Source organism: Nerophis lumbriciformis, linkage group LG05, assembly GCF_033978685.3.
Source record: "Nerophis lumbriciformis linkage group LG05, RoL_Nlum_v2.1, whole genome shotgun sequence".
Lineage (NCBI taxonomy): Eukaryota > Metazoa > Chordata > Actinopteri > Syngnathiformes > Syngnathidae > Nerophis > Nerophis lumbriciformis.
In genome coordinates, this window is record NC_084552.2 from 43,026,499 (window position 1) to 43,042,832 (window position 16,334).

At 36.9% G+C, this 16,334-nt stretch overlaps 1 protein-coding gene across 2 annotated transcripts; it reads right to left on the reverse strand.

The window, feature by feature from the left end:
- Nucleotides 1–2,657: 2,657 nt before the first annotated feature.
- coro1b (coronin, actin binding protein, 1B) lies at nt 2,658–15,965 on the reverse strand. 2 transcript variants are annotated; one of them, XM_061960207.2, is made up of 11 exons: nt 15,826–15,965; nt 11,222–11,433; nt 11,017–11,139; nt 10,749–10,878; nt 9,707–9,888; nt 9,517–9,636; nt 9,180–9,284; nt 8,951–9,096; nt 8,825–8,882; nt 7,246–7,551; nt 2,658–3,246 (listed from the first exon to the last, which is right to left on the reverse strand). In XM_061960207.2, the coding sequence occupies exons 1-11, from the start codon at nt 15,929–15,931 to the stop codon at nt 3,124–3,126; spliced, it is 1,611 nt and encodes a 536-aa protein (XP_061816191.1). In that variant the 5' UTR covers nt 15,932–15,965; the 3' UTR covers nt 2,658–3,123. The 2 variants fall into 2 exon arrangements, with proteins under 2 accessions (XP_061816191.1, XP_061816192.1); XM_061960208.2 differs by lacking the exon at nt 15,826–15,965 and adding an exon at nt 12,765–13,019.
- Between the last annotated feature and the right edge of the window lie 369 nt (nt 15,966–16,334).

Genomic DNA, 16,334 nt, shown 5'->3' on the forward strand with positions numbered 1-16,334 from the left:
CCTTAGTATAATAAGTACGATGTATTAGCTTGCATCGCAAGATGCTGTGTCCTACACTCATAGAAGATTTATGAACCCTAATTAAAATGTTGTCCAGCTATCCCTAGATAGGGTCACTCCTAAATCCTCTTCCCAAAGTGATTTAATTGAATTTAGAGACTCAGGACATAAAAGAAAAATGTGGTTTTAAATACATGGAATTGATCATTTTAAAGTTGGAAGTTAAGTTGAAAACTGTGTCAGTTGGTAAATCTGGAAACTTATGGAAAGTATTACGATTAAAACTGCAGATCTGTAGATAACTAAAAGATTGTTGATTAGGGAGTGAAAACGTATCACAAAGTTGCTTGGAGGAGGCAAACGTGTTGTCAATAGGCCCTTTAACATCGCAGGAACTTTCTCATTTTCTCATAATGTTTCCCCTGTGTTTTCACCAAAAACTACCCGGGTAGATTTAGTTCTTCAGGAACCTTTCGGAGTTCCTGCCTGCTAGGTGGGACTTTTGGAATGTACCTGGAACCTTTTCGGGGGCGAGCTGTGCTGTCGAACGTTGATTGGTTGAACATAGTTTGGGGTGTTTCTAAAACTTTTTTCAAACACATGACTGCCATCAGAATATGTGCTGTGATTTGTTTCTTATTTTTTGTGTATTTCTATTACAAAAACTTGACATAAAATAGATAGTTCTACACCACCCTGTCAAAAGCCTTTTTTGTATGCAGTGATATCACTGCCTTTTGAGTGTTGGAAGCAGGCCCACTGTACAATATATTTAAAAGATGTCGAAGATTAGAAAAGGAGTGCCTACTTCGAATGAACCATGTTTGATCCCCATTAATAATAGTGAATAGTGTCAAGACGTAAATCTAGCAGTTTAGACAATCATTTAAAATCCACATTAAACAGGTTAATAGGACGATACAAAGTGCACAAAGAGGGATCTTTTCAAGAGGGGAGAAATTGACGCTTGGTTAAGCTTTGTAGGAAGTGGCCAGATTGAAATAATTCATTGTACATATCCAATAATAAAGGGGCAAGCTTACGCCAAGACTTTTTTTTTAATTCGGCGTGGCGCAGTGGGAAAATGGCCGTGCGCGACCTGAGGGTCCCTGGTTCAATCCCCACCTAGTACCAACCTCGTCATGTCCGTTGTGTCCTGAGCAAGACACTTCACCCTTGCTCCTGATGGGTGCTGGTTAGCGCCTTGCATGGCAGCTCCCTCCATCAGTGTGTGAATGTGTGTGTGAATGGGTAAATGTGGAAGTAGTGTCAAAGCGCTTTGAGTACCTTGAAGGTAGAAAAGCGCTATACAAGTACAACCCATTTATCATTTATAATTCGGAAGGGAAACCATCCCAGAGATTTACCGCTTTGTAGTGCTAATGCTGCAACATTCAATTCTGCAGCAGTGACTGGTCTCTCCAATTCCATTGCAGCGGACTGATGAAATGAGGGAATGTCCAGATTATTCAAAAAAGCCATCCAGCTCTGGGGTAAAACATTGAGCAGACAAGTATAGCGATGTATAAAAATCCTTAAACATGTTTATTATCTCAAACTGGTTACGCCTGAATCAGTTTGAATCTGCGTTATAATTATAAATGATAAATGATAAATGGGTTGTACTTGTATAGCGCTTTTCTACCTTCAAGGTACTCAAAGCGCTTTGACACTACTTCCACATTTACCCATTCACACACACATTCACACACTGATAGAGGGAGCTGCCATGCAAGGTGCTAACCAGCACCCAACAGGAGCAAGGGTGAAGTGTCTTGCTCAGGACACAACGGACATGACGAGGTTGGTACTAGGTGGGGATTGAACCAGGGACCCTCGGGTCGCGCACGGCCACTCTTCCACTGCGCCACACTATTAATCATTTATTTCTTTATTTTGTTGGGTGTCATCCATTTCTTCTTCTCAGCACTGTCCTTCACACTCAGTCTGTTTATTCCCACACTTAAAAAAAGTTATATCAATCTCTAACTGTAAGCCAATGCTAGCGAGTAAAACCAGACATTTTGGCCAGATTTTTTGGGGTTCACTGTGACATTTTCTATGCCAATTGAGCAGATACTTGTAACTCAAAGTTTTGCTTGCAATGTAAAGCTTAACAATTAGCCGAGACAGTTCGAATCTCAAAAGACTCTTAAATTGAAATAATACTGTATTGTCATTGGGAAAAACAGCAAAATAAGATGTTTTGTTGTTTATGGCATGCATATTACCGCCACCTACAGCAGTGGAGCGGAAAACTGTCAACAGCAACTGACTTATTTTTTTTTAAATGACAATCATTTTTATTTATATTATTATGGTAACAGTGATGGTTTAGTTTATTTCGAACATGCTTAAGAAAGTTGTACTTGGCACAATTCAGCATGTCTGAAAAAGAGTAGGACAAAAGGGCTTATGGAAAATCTGCGGAGGGATCTGAAATGTTGATTTGCCAAGCAATGGCACAAACCTTTGGAGACTGTCTGGAAAAAAACAACAGTTTGGCAACATCTATTCAATTCAGTACATTTCTAGTCATATATTTTTACACGTTTTCTTGTAAAATTTGTTATTTTTCCTTAAAATACTACAAATATTATCTCGTAAAACTTTGTTTTTGTTTTCACACAAAAAATGACGACAGTTTATTGGAGGAATACAAAGGAGTATTTATTATTTGTTAAACAGTCTCTACAGCCACATGGAAAGATTAGTGCATGAATGCCAATGTGGAATGTTAGTGACAAATTCATTTGTTGAAAAAAAACCCAATACATAATAAAACAAACAAACAAACAAAAAAAATCACATTTAATTGGGTATATCACATAATAAACCGCCATGTCGCTACTTGTTTGGCTACAAAATATAATCTTATGGAAGTGGCTCAAAAAAACACGACAAAATTCATATCAAGTCAGTCACTACGTAACGTAAAAAACATGTTGAGGTCTGTCTGATATTTCACCACAGATCATAGCAGCGTTCAACTACCTGATTAAATAGCCCTAATGGTGAAAAAAATCATCTATCTGCAGACGATGCACCACTCTGTGCTACAGTATTTTGGTACAGTGAACGGCTAATAATCATAATATAATAGTAACAACAATAATAGTAGTTTTATACGTCGCCGTCCTCAATGCGAGCTAACTGGCGCTCCAGGAGCTCGATCCTCTGACTTTGAGCAAGAACAACGGCACGAAGCGCCTTCATCTCCGACAGCAGTTCGCTCAACACATCATCCTAGAAAACATTCATAGAAATAAAAATATGTCCTTTTTATATGGTGTAATTTCAAAATACATTTTTAAAGACAGATTTTTTTGGGTTGTAGAATTACAACTTCTTTTTTTTATAACAGCAAAACTTTGGCCGTAATGCTACAACTTTTGTCCTGTAAGAACTTGGATTGTCACTAGGGATGGTTACTTTTCACATTTGAATCGATACGGTACCAATTCCAGGTATTTAGAAATCCTTTCCAATTTTCTGTACTTTTGTGTGTATTAATAAATATTCGGCAAATCGTTTTTGATAATAAAATCTAATTTTCTATTGCAACATTTAAAAATTAGCTGATTATGATAATTGCTGTCCAGTTGTTATACATTTTATTGTGACATTTCTGAGTCATTTCAAGTACGACATGAAGGGCCTGACTTACTATAGGTTTGCATGTACAATAACACGTGCAAACTTGATAGCACACGCAAAGCTGATCTACTAAACGTGTGCAAAGTGGACTGCGTCTCTCAAGTGAGTAGAATCAGAAGTGCAATCCATTTTGCGTCTTGGTCTTCATTAATATGCAAAATATATGCTGATCATCAAAAAGCCCACAATATTGTGAGGAGAAAATGCAATTATAATTATTTAGCACACGCAATGTAATTTTTCAACACTCATCACCGCTTTGCGAGCACTATTTTGCCTTTAATTGAGCACGTGTCAGTGCTTGCGCTGCAAAGACTGACAATGGACAGACAAGAATCTTCCGTCCTACATGTGTGTCAACATTATGGACGGTCAGAAATAAAAAAATATTAGACATATTATATGTTCCCTCTAATTTTTCATGTGTGTGAGCAAACGCACAAACACCCTGAGCATTCAGTGGAATACAGAAAATGCACACTGTGGTCATACCGGCAGCACATTTGTCTCAAACCTGACATAACAATTTCAGAATCAGAATCAGAATCAGAATCAGAATCGTTTTAAATTAAATGTCTTAATATTATAATCAAGTGACTAGTCAATTTCAAGATATTATTTTCTAATATATGTGATTTGGCCCACTTAGATATAGTTTTTTTTAAAATCAGCTATGCACTATAGTATTTTATGCCTGGGTAGGGGTCCTGCTTTGGAAAGATTGTGTACCCCTTTCAGAGATCACATTTAGTTCCCCTTAAAACATTCACATGTTGCATGAGATGAAGTGTTTATCAACTTTCTGTCCGTAAAATAAATATTTTTATTAGCAATTATGTTGTCCTGTAACATCATTTCATGATTAATATCTAAAAAATAACATTCTTAACAAATGACAGTAGAATAAGCACAGTGATTGAGGAGTCATAGTAAAACGACCAGTAATGTACACTTTATGTGTAGTGTTGGAGTTGTCCAACTTTTTGTGTGGCCATAAACGCACCAGTGGCTAATTGCCATAGTGTATGTGTTGGTGCAGGTGAGAGAGAGAGAGAGCAAGCGGCTGCTGTTGATATAACAGATGACAAAGAGTTGCTTTTGGCTTGGTTTGTACGGTAGACAACGACCAGTTTTGCTAGATAAAAGTATTTTACACATTGTTTTGGTGTGGTTATGGCCGACAAACAATTTCGCTAAATAAAGCGGCCGACGGAATGCCTGTCCTCCTTTAAGTGTCTCCACAGACGTTACAATAATTTAAGTATTGACAAACATTGACAAACATCTGTACCGAGGATGTCGTTGTGGCTTGTGCAGCCCTTTGAGACACTTGTGATTTAGGGCTATATAAATAAACATTGATTGATTGATTGATTGATTGTTTTATCTGTTGTGGCCGCCTTTCGTCATCTGTTACTCACAGTTGCATTGCAAAATCATACAAAACAAACGATTTGTTTATTTTGTTTAGAGTGGGATTTGATTTTTTGCGCGGCATAGATTTGCTGTGCGCAGAGGACGCGTGAGCAGTGCGCAATTGCGCAGGTGCGCACCTTAGAGGGAACGTTGGACATATTGTCTATTCATCAATTACTTTTATAATTTTATAGCTCCTGGATGACTTAAGGGGCTGATTAAAATAATTTCAATTGATGCATTTTGGTGTCTTCTGGCATTTGTTTAATGTCATTAATTTTTTTAATTTATGAAATATCCATCCATGTTCTATCGCCTGTCCTTCTCGGGGGTGAGGGTGGGGGCTGGAGCAACACGCCCACTCATAGTACACGCTATTTTATTGTTTGAACACGATGTTTAGCGTGTGCTATTTGGATCTTAGTAAATCAGGCCCTAAGTTGCAAATATAGTTGCAAGTCCAAGACATTAGATGGCAGTAAAACTATGAAAATAAACAAATAGTGCCAAAAGATACTGCAACTATGATAACAAGTTTTAGGTTATTTGATGTAGTAAAAAAACTAAACACACAAATAAAATAAATGATAACAAGTACGACACTATTTAGAGGACGTGGTGTTGTAGGTTGACTTTTTTCTGCTTCATTTTGAGACTTTAATCAATCAATCAATCAATGTTTATTTATATAGCCCTAAATCACAAGTGTCTCAAAGGGCTGCACAAGCCACAACGACATCCTCGGTACAGAGCCCACATAAGGGCAAGGAAAAACTCACCCCAGACACAGAGCAAAAATAACACTTTTCCTTCACCAACATTTATGTAAACGTAGTATGCTATTTATTAACGTAATAGATGGGCATGCCAGATTTTTTATTTGATTTTATTCCTTTTTACATTTTCTTTAATTAACGTGACGTATCTTGACGGATGGATGCATGAGTATTGTATTTGGATACATTTTAGCATTGATGCTGTTTTGAGCGTTCATACTGTTGACAACCCTAATAATAACACAATTTTTTTCTGGAAAATTTTTCACCAAAAAATGTCACCTAATTATTAAAAAAATATGACCTTTTTCTCTTAGTCTCTTAAATACCAAATACAATTTATTGTAATGATATGTCTTTATTGTCATAAAATAATATTGAAAAACATTTAGACATTTTCTTTCTTGAATGAACTTTTACAGACTCTCTCTTCTTTTAATTTTTTTTTAATGTTATTTTGTTGTCTTATTACAACTTCATAGGTGTGTAATGACAATTTTTTCTTGGTGATATTATCACTTTATTTTGCAAAAACTTACTTCTGAATTTAGTGTGAAATACGAAACATTTTTTGTTATGACTTTATTCTTTAAAAAATCTTTCCACGCTAATATGCAACTTTATTCTTTAAAAAAAACTACTTAATTCTTTGTCTTTCTTTATTATAACTCTTTATTCAGAGAATAAAGAGTTATGTCTCGTTATTGTTGAATAAATAATAATTTATTGGAATATTGCAATTGTTCATTAGCCTACAAATCCTGACTTTATTCTGTTCAAAATTGACTATATCCTTGTAAAATGTAATTACTTAAAAGTTTGACTTTATTTTTGGAAAATACACCTTTTTAGGTGTCAAAGACTTTTTTACATGATGGATTATAACTATTATTTTAGTAAAATTATAAGGGTTTTGATGTAACATTACAGCTTTTTTTCCTTGTAAAATTCAGCATGTTTTCCAGTTATATCATAACTTTTGTTGTCGTAACATTACGAGTTATCTGATGTTCTTTTAATGTGACTTTAACTTTTTTCTTGTACATTTTTTTATACCATATCATAACATTTGTAATTGTCAAATTACGTGTTTTTTTTCATGCCATCTCACGTGCCTCCTGTGCTGGTATGACAATGACAACTTTCTTGAATCCTCTAACTTTTTTATTGTCAAATTCCAACTATTTAGGGCCCGAGCAGCAGAGCAAGTATCGCAGGTGGGATGCAAAGCACCGCAAGGGAAATTGCTATGTGTAATTTTTTCCTTTTATTTTCCTATCCTTGTGGTAGTTGTTGTGATGTTATGTTTTCTCTCGCAAAATTGTGACTTTTTCTTTTAATATTCCAACGTTGGCTTCTATTTTTTCCTGTAATATCTTAACATATACCGACTGACCTCTCTCTTAGACCTGTCCATGTTCCCGGTCGTCTCTCTGGCGGTGACGCGTGCCTCTTCCTCTTCGACTTCTTTGGCGGGCGGCGTAGAGCTTGGAGGGGGTGCGGCTCCGGTGCCGGAGTCCTGCGAGATGAGTTTGGGCTTTGTCCTGATAATGTCTCTGTGCTTGGATGTCGGCGCCGCATAGCCTCCGCTCAGGGTGACCAAGATTGGGGGTGCGTCCTGACCAGATATCCACTCATCTGCCAGGAGTGCTGGTTCTAAGCCGGCCGTGTCCGGGTAAAGGTCTCCTTGGAACAGATCAGACTGCAAGAACAAAGTCAACATGTTTAGCAGGTACAAATGACTAAATCACTTTACCCAGATTTACAGACAGTTCGTTTTGGTTGGCAGTCTTTGGTAAAGTTGTTGAAGACTGGAACCGTGTTGCCAAAGTACAGGAGGGTGGCCCAAAAAGCTTTTTAAGTGTTTTCTGAACTGGCCTGCTACTGAGGGGTGATACAGTCCTTGGCCCAAACAGTAAAAGGGACACCAAGGAGGGAATTTGTGCTTGTCGGCTTAGACTGCCACCCTCGACTCCCCAGAACCCCAGGAGATAAATGGATGGCTAAAATTGATGTCTAAATAATAAATGATAAATGGGTTATACTTGTATAGCGCTTTTCTACCTTCAAGGTACTCAAAGCGCTTTGACAGTATTTCCACATTCACCCATTCACACACTGATGGCGGGAGCCACCATATATGTCTAACTCTCCTTTGTGGTACCAGACGCTCTATTATTATCAATCAATCAATCAAAGTTTTTTTTATATAGCCCTTAATCACAAGTGTCTCAAAGGGCTGCACAAGCCACAACAACAACTCAGATCCCACATTATGACAAGGAAGTCTGTGTTCCTCTGCAATCTGGACCATGGTAAGCGGATAAATATATGCACAGCTCTGTCCCCAGTTGTAGTATTACAATGGAGCTGTAGAAAGTGGCGGCAAAGACAGGGAAGTTTGGACTTACTTGTGACTTACAACCCAAAAAAGCAGAGGAAAATTAATGAAAGGAAGGGAAGGACCACTGTCCTGTGGTACCAGTTTCTGTTAATACAGTGGACTTGGAGGAGGACACCCGACACAAAATGGATGGATGGAATAAATGGAGCGGTCCCCTTTGGTGTACCAGTCACTGTAGTACGAAGGACCTGAAGGTCCACCACTGCCCCCCACAACTGAAGAAGTAGTTGCAAAATGGATGAATGATATGGACATTCACGTCCATTTTAGTGCACCAGTTGTAATGTAACGATGGACCTGGTCAGAGACAGGACAATTTGTGATTTTCCACTTACCCTGATCCAGAAAAGCAAAAAAAAAAAAGGGAAGGATGGACCCTGTACGTTTTTGGGTACCACTTATGGTATCATTGTGGCGACGGCCATACTACACAAGGAAGTCTGGGTCTGCTGGCAACTCAGACCCAAATAAGTGGAACAAAATCGACAGTGTATAGATAGTTCGCTTTGGGGGTATCTGTTGCAGTTTTACTTTGACAGTGTGACTACATTTATACATTGGAGCACCTTACCTTTCTTGGTACGGTCATGGAAATGGGTTCAACCTTCCTTTCATGCAGTTTATAGAACCTGCATAGAACATCAGCAAGTGTTGAAAAAACATCCTTACAAATAACCCCCGTCCCCAATAATCCTACCTTGCAATTTCACACTTGTTGACATCCACACCTCTCTTACTGAGGTAGCCTGCCCCCCTCTGGGGCTCCTTGCTGCTGTACAGACTGAGGAAGTGAACATAGGGTGACTCTTCCGTTACCTCAAAGTAGCGGATGGTGCAGTCGCCCTGAAGGACACCCATGAAAACTGTTAAGTCTCAAGGGGGGTTATTAAAAGAGCAATTTGTTAGATAAGATAATAATAACAAACCTTTCCCAACAGGTAAACCATGTTGGTGTCTGGATCATAAAAAGGTAGAAGTACACCATTGCTCGTATCCATTTCTTGTACGGCCATTGGCTCTGAGAGATCTTTCTGGAAAAAATAACACAAAATATTAAAAAGGTGACATTTATTTCACATTTGCAGGAAAATGTTGGTATCATCCACACTTAGCAACGGTGTGTTTATATTTGGATTGTTAGCATTGTTACTTATAGTTAGCATATTAGCATAATCATATTTAGCATTATCACATTTTATCAGTCACATTTTAGCGTCTGTCTGAACAAACCACTGTAAAATTGTATGTTATTGTACTAATTACCATATCCCATAGTGCAAGCTGTCTCTCACTCATACGGCTGAATCCTGTGGTCAAAATCTTTCCATCAGAGAGGAACACAGCTCTCATAGGTCTGGTGCCATCATGGACCTTCTCTTTCACCTGAGATTACACAATAACATTAATGAGGTTTAATGGAAGCACTCCCCCAAGTGGCTATAGGGATCATTACTTTGAGGACAGTGCCCCTGCGGGGGTCGATGACACGTAAGGCCTTGTCTTTGCACACAGTGCACACGGCGCTACCGTTCTTGTTCCAGCTCACGCTGTAGATCAGGTCTGGGTGGGCGTCGGCCAGCTGGTACACCAGCTCACCTGTGCCCACGTTCCACACCAGCATCACATTGTCACAGCCTTTAGTGGATAGAAAATAAACACACACAAAATAAACACATTAAAATCTATTTTCCCCAAAGGAAGTGATGGAAGTAAAAACAATCTGTTTCAGTGTCAAGCTCATACATTTGTTAGCTTTGCAACCAAACAGGCAACATTATAACATTTTGAACAACAAAGAAAATGCATGAGCTTTTTCTTCTTCCTGCTCCTTTTTGGACCCACCATATATATATATATTTTTTTTTACTTTGAAATGTTTTTTTTTTTTTTCCAGATGACAATATTGTATTGGAGATGCTATGTTGTTTGAATTGTGTAGTATTTTTTTGGTTTTTATGTTTAAAATACATTGTTTTTTAATTCTCTAAAATATAAAATAAAATTTTGAAAAATTATTTAATTACATTGAGTTTAATTGTATTTTATTGAAACAGTAAAAAATTAGACTTAGAGACTTAGACTTCCCTTTATTGTCATTCAAATTTGAACTTTGCAGTAGCGATAAGAACAAAATGTTGTTGCATTAGCTCATGGTAGTGCAGGATAAAAGAGCAATAAGGTGCAGATATAAATAAACAGATTACTGTACAGATAATTATATTGTACTTTTGCATGTGCATCCACGTTTATGGATGTATGTTATATTGTCTTTGTATGCATTAACCATATATTGTATCTACCGAAATCACAAAGAATGTTAATCAGTCAATAAAAGAAAATAGAATAAACGGTTTCAATTTTAACATTTTTAGCTGGTAGACAAACACTAACAAACTTTAGTGATGTATTTTCCAGAAAATAAATAAAATGTCTGCCCTCCGGTTCTTTCCGTCTTTCTGTCGTATTAAAAAAAACTTTATGAAAAATGCTGTTACCTGCGGTTAAGAGGATGTTGAAGGCTGTGGGGTGCCACGCCAGAATGCCCACCCTTTTACTGTGCCCCTCAAGGGTGACAATAGCCTCGGTCATGGGTGCCATCAGGCCTCCGTCAGGAATCTGCCACACCTGGATAACAAATTATGTGAGTCACTGCTAGTTTCTGATAGGGTGAGGGGTACTTTTATTGAAGCCAGGAAAGATGCCAACATACTGTGCTACCATGTTATGAGCGGACTACTGGTAAAAAGACCAGCATCAACAGACCTTCACGGTGCAGTCCTCTGAGGCACTTGCTATGATATTATCATCATGAGGAGACCACTGGATGTCTAACACAGGCGCAGCATGTCCACACACCATTGGACAGGACTGATCGATCCTGCCGCTCTGTTTTGGCGACAAAAAATATGTAAATTCTGTCAAAAAAATAAGGCATCTCCGAATGCATCGAAAAAGATGCTAACTGGACCTTGCCGATAGGGACGACAAGGAAGGCTCCGCCTCCACCAGCTTCCACAATGACGGCGACGAATTTGGGGTTGACAGCGCACAGCGGGCTGTCCCACGTGACGCGAGACACGCGTACGTCGTCGATGCAATGTTCGGCTTTCCACGCCTGAGCGAACACGTGGCGGAACTTGCTCTGCCGGACCACGCCTCGCCGGAACGACATTTTTTTTACTGGAAAAAAAACAGAATGAAACAGTCATATATTTGCTTGGTCTTACAGTACTGTATTTGCTACCTTACTGAATTTCCTAATAACTTCCTGAGAACCATTGTCATTTGTGGGCATTTGTGTTTTGCAAAACAAGGCTATTTTTTTCTGATACTTGGAACTCTAACAAAATATGTAGACATAAACAAATAGTGGTAAAGCATTTAGTATCTGGCCTACACACCCTGATGGAGATATATACTGTATGCATGGTCTCACGGTATTATTATACATGATGCCAAACTTCTTATAACAGTAAAAAAAATAATTGTTTTTTTACTACACTGTAAGGAAAATCAAACATGTATTTGCAGTAAGGCATTTTTTTCTTAAAGCACTATTGCATCATCTCACGGTATTTGCTATAACATACCTCCTCATACAGTATCTGGATGCATTTACTTTGTAAACCGCAAAGAAAATAAGGCGTCCAGTAGAGATAAGGCTTTTGGGGAGCCTTTTACATGAGTCTAAGGTATTTGCTTTGGCACTGCAGTTCCTTTTACGGTTGCCAGATGTGATTATTTACAAAAGCAATAGGGTTTTTTTTGTTTTTTTTGCTTACGGCCTAACAATATCTGCTAAAACACCATGTAGGGGCGAGCTCGCATGGTTATTATTTACTCAGCTGCAGGTGTTTGCTATGAGTTTATTAGCTCACATGCAACCTCTATCTATTCAGTGTTTCCAAGCTCACTGCCTCTCGGTAGCACATGTGCATGGTCTCACGATGTTTGCTATGATACAATTAGTGGCCATTATGGCCTGTACTTAACTGTAGCTTCCAATCAGATTGAGATCATGTCATCCCTATTCAGCTCCCAGTTGTGCTATCTAAATTGTTTTTTTTCTTCTCATTTTCAAATATATTACAATTATGTTAGCAACACATTTGTATTATGTTATTGTCTAGATTGTTTACGTTTCTTTTGATGTTGACTTATTTGTGTATATAAATGTTCATAAATATTTTACATGTACTGCTGTTAATGCCCTGTAAAGCAACACCGTTTTTTGTGTTGCACTTATTAATGGCAACAAACGTTATAATGGTGAACATTATAATTTTCAGACTTTTTTGAATAATAATAGCACTCACTGGAAGCACAATAGATCCCTTTATATAAACCCCCAACAATATGTAGCGGAATTTGGGCCTACGTGGAACATTTCTTTTGTCCTGCTGGCAAAGGCAGAGGAATAAACCTTTATTACCTTTTCGGTGGTGGTAAAGTGCGCATGCGTGTAATAAACAATCGATAGTCTCAAATAATAGTAATAATGATGAGCCTACCTTGTTGATGTTATCCAGTAATTTAATTAGCCACGCTTTGAGAAGACGAGGCCAATAATAAAATAATCCAGGAGTAATCCAAATCCTCAATCCACGTCGATTGAAAGCAGTATAAAACGCTTATAAAACCTTTATATTTGGCTTGGTTTTGGACCTTAATGTCAGTTATTACGCTGTGACATATTCGCATGCATTAAGCTAGCTCGCCTTCCCATTAACGGAAAGCCGAGAGATGCGTAGTTAGCTTTAGCAGCGGTCACGTGACTCTATTAAACCAATCATATCCGTTTTCGAGTGCTAAATTGTTAAACACTTTTTTTTTTTTTTTTTGATATATTTTTATTTCAAATATGCATAAAAACAAGAGCAAACCTGATCCAATACAGTGCTATAGCCTTAACAGACATTATAACAAAATGAAAACAATGGAAAAGAAAAAACAAAAACCAATGAGCATTGGACTTTCTTTTTTTTTTTTTCTTTTTTTTTTTTACATATTTGAAAAGGAGTGAGAAGAAGTTTACACTTATTTAATCCCACTCCTTTTCTTTAAATCATAAATTACTCTGAGTTAGAACTACCTGTTCACTCAATGTACAAACTTAATGAACTAGTATATACATAAATTATAGATATATACATACATATACACACTACACACATACATAGCCACACCATTACCACTAGTGATCATGGAAATGGTATCATGCCACCACAGCAACACCACTGCCTCAATGGGCAGCCCCACACTCTTCTGTAACATAAACAAGCCAATATCAAAGCCCTTCTTCATCTCTGTACCTCTGGAATACCATGTACCTATACTTCTTTTTAAACTGGTTTATGTTTGGACATTGCTTTAACTCCACATTCAAACCATTCCATAATTTCACTCCACAAATTGAAATACAAAAACTTTTAATGGTCGTTCTATAACTAAGCATTTTGAAATTTAAATTCCCCCTTAAATTATAACCGCCCTCTCGTATGCTGAACAATTTTTGAATGCTTCCCGGGAGTTTATTTATTTTGGCTTTATACATTATTTGTGCAGTTTGATACAAAATAATATCATTAAATTTTAATATTTTTGACTGTAAGAATAGTGAGTGAGTATGGTCCAGATATCCAACCTTGTTGATGATGCGTACAGCTCTTTTCTGAAGTGTAGTTATTGAATTTAATGAGCTTTTATAATTATTCCCCCAGACTTCCACACAGTAGGTTAAGTATGGTAAAACTAATGAACAGTAAAGAATGTGGAGTGATTTGTGATCCAGAACCTGCTTTGCTTTATTTATTACTGAGATGCTTCTTGACAGCTTAGATTGTACATGTTTTATATGTGATTTCCAGTTAATTTGATCGTCAATTGTAACTCCAAGGAATTTTATTTCAAAAACCCTTTCAATATCTACCCCATCTATTTGTATCTGCACCTTTGTTTCATGTGTCCTCTTTCCAAACAGCATTAACTTAGTCTTAGTCAGGTTTAATGACAATTTATTGTAGTCAAACCAAGTTTTTAGTTTACTCATTTCTTCCATAATGACTTCTTGCAATTGATTTAAGTCATCCCCTGAACAAAAAATATCAGTGTCATCAGCAAATAACACTAATTTCAATAATGTAGACACTTTACATATATCATTGATATATAGGATGAACAGTTTTGGCCCCAACACTGACCCCTGGGGGACACCACAAACAATATCCAAACACGATGAACAGCAATCCCCCAACTTCACAAACTGTTGTCTCTTATTTAAGTAACTTTTAAGCCAATCTAGTACAACTCCCCTAATTCCATACTTTTCCATTTTATTGATTAATATATCGTGGTTAATTGTGTCAAATGCTTTTTTTAGATCAATAAATATTCCCATTGCATATTGTTTCTTTTCTATGGCATTTGTGATTTCCTCTATTGTTTCAACTATTGCCATTGATGTAGATCTGTTTGATCTGAACCCATATTGACAGTCAGAGAGTAATTTATGTTTTTCTATAAATGCATCTAACCTGTTATTAAATAGTTTTTCTAATATTTTAGAGAATTGTGGAAGTAAAGAGACGGGTCTATAGTTTGTGAAGTGGTGCTTGCTCCCAGTTTTAAACAGAGGTATAACTTTAGCTATTTTCATTTCATTTGGAAATGCGCCGGTTTGAAATGACAAATTACAGATATATGTTAATGGTTTTGATATCCCTGTAATGACCTTTTTTACCAATGCCATACTAATGTCATTGGAGTCAGTGGACATTTTGTTCTTACATTTGTTTACAATATCCAACACTTCTTCTTCACCCACTGCATTTAAAAACATAGAATTGGGATTTCTCTCCAACAATCCCTCCATATTTTTACCAGTTGTCCGTGGATCTGGGATTTTTTTTGCAAGTTCGGGTCCAATACTTACAAAGAATTTATTGAAGGCATTAGCCACATCTTCCATATTATCATTTTCTTTACCATCATTCGTGAAATACGTTGGATAGTTAATTGAAGAGGTACTGTTTCTTATAATACTGTTTAATAAATTCCATATTCCTTTGATATTGTTTTTATTATCATCTAGTAATTTCTTATAATACTCTCTCTTATTTGACCTTATAATATGAGTTAATTTGTTTTTATATTTTTTATATTTATTTTCTGCTTCTTTTGTTTTCAATCTTATAAATTCTCTGTAAAGAGTGTTTTTCTTTTTGCAAGCATTTTGCAATCCCTTTGTGATCCAAGGACAATTAGTATATTTTCTTTTACTGGTGCATTCTTTTATTGGGCAATTTTTATCATATACTGACCTAAATATTCTCAAGAATATATTGTAAGCTCTATTAACATCACCATTTTCATAAATTACATCCCAATTCTGCTCCAGTAAATCATGTTTAAATGAACTAATAGATTCCTCTGATCTCGTTCTTCTGTATTGGGTTGGCTTTTCTAATTTTTTTGTCCTGTAGTTTCCATTAAATATCAGAAAAAAACTTCGACAATTAAACAGCTGTAATGTAACATGGAAGATAAATAGGGCAAATTATAATACATACTCACATAGTAGGACCTTAAAGTTAGTCAAATCTGTCACGCCACGCCATTTGGAAACATTATTTTTTAACGTTCTATGCTGTTTTAATGGTGATGTGGATTTAAACTGCATACCCCATGATGCATTCGTGCAGCCATTTTGAGCAGTAAAGACACCCAGCCGCTAGAGTTCGTTGTTCATCCATCCACCCATCCATTTTTTACCGCTTCGTTTCTAAATGTCCATTACATTTTTAATGAAGCTAAAACATGTAGATGGCGTACATTGTGTATTATTATAGGACTGTTATCGATTAATATTATCATTTTTTAAACCAAATCACATTATTTTTCTTAATTATCCACCCAGAAAAGAAGAATAGAAGATTAAAGTAATCTTAAACTGTTTTCGCCAAAATGGCTCGGCCGGTGCGCGTAGGGGCGCTGTGATTAAACGTCCAAAAGATGGAGCTGGAAATTTGATAGGCGTTTGGAAATATTTCTGCTGGTAGATATTTAAATCAACAAGTAAAGCT

Excerpts from the sequence above, each read along its gene's own strand:
- coro1b (XM_061960207.2), bottom strand. The coding sequence starts at position 15,931 with ATGCAGTTTAAATCCACATCACCATTAAAACAGCATAGAACGTTAAAA. Across the intron at positions 10,879-11,016 it reads CAGAGGACTGCACCGTGAAG|GTGTGGCAGATTCCTGACGG; the intron begins GTCTGTTGATGC and ends TTTGTTATCCAG. Across the intron at positions 9,889-10,748 it reads CAACATCCTCTTAACCGCAG|GCTGTGACAATGTGATGCTG; the intron begins GTAACAGCATTT and ends TATCCACTAAAG.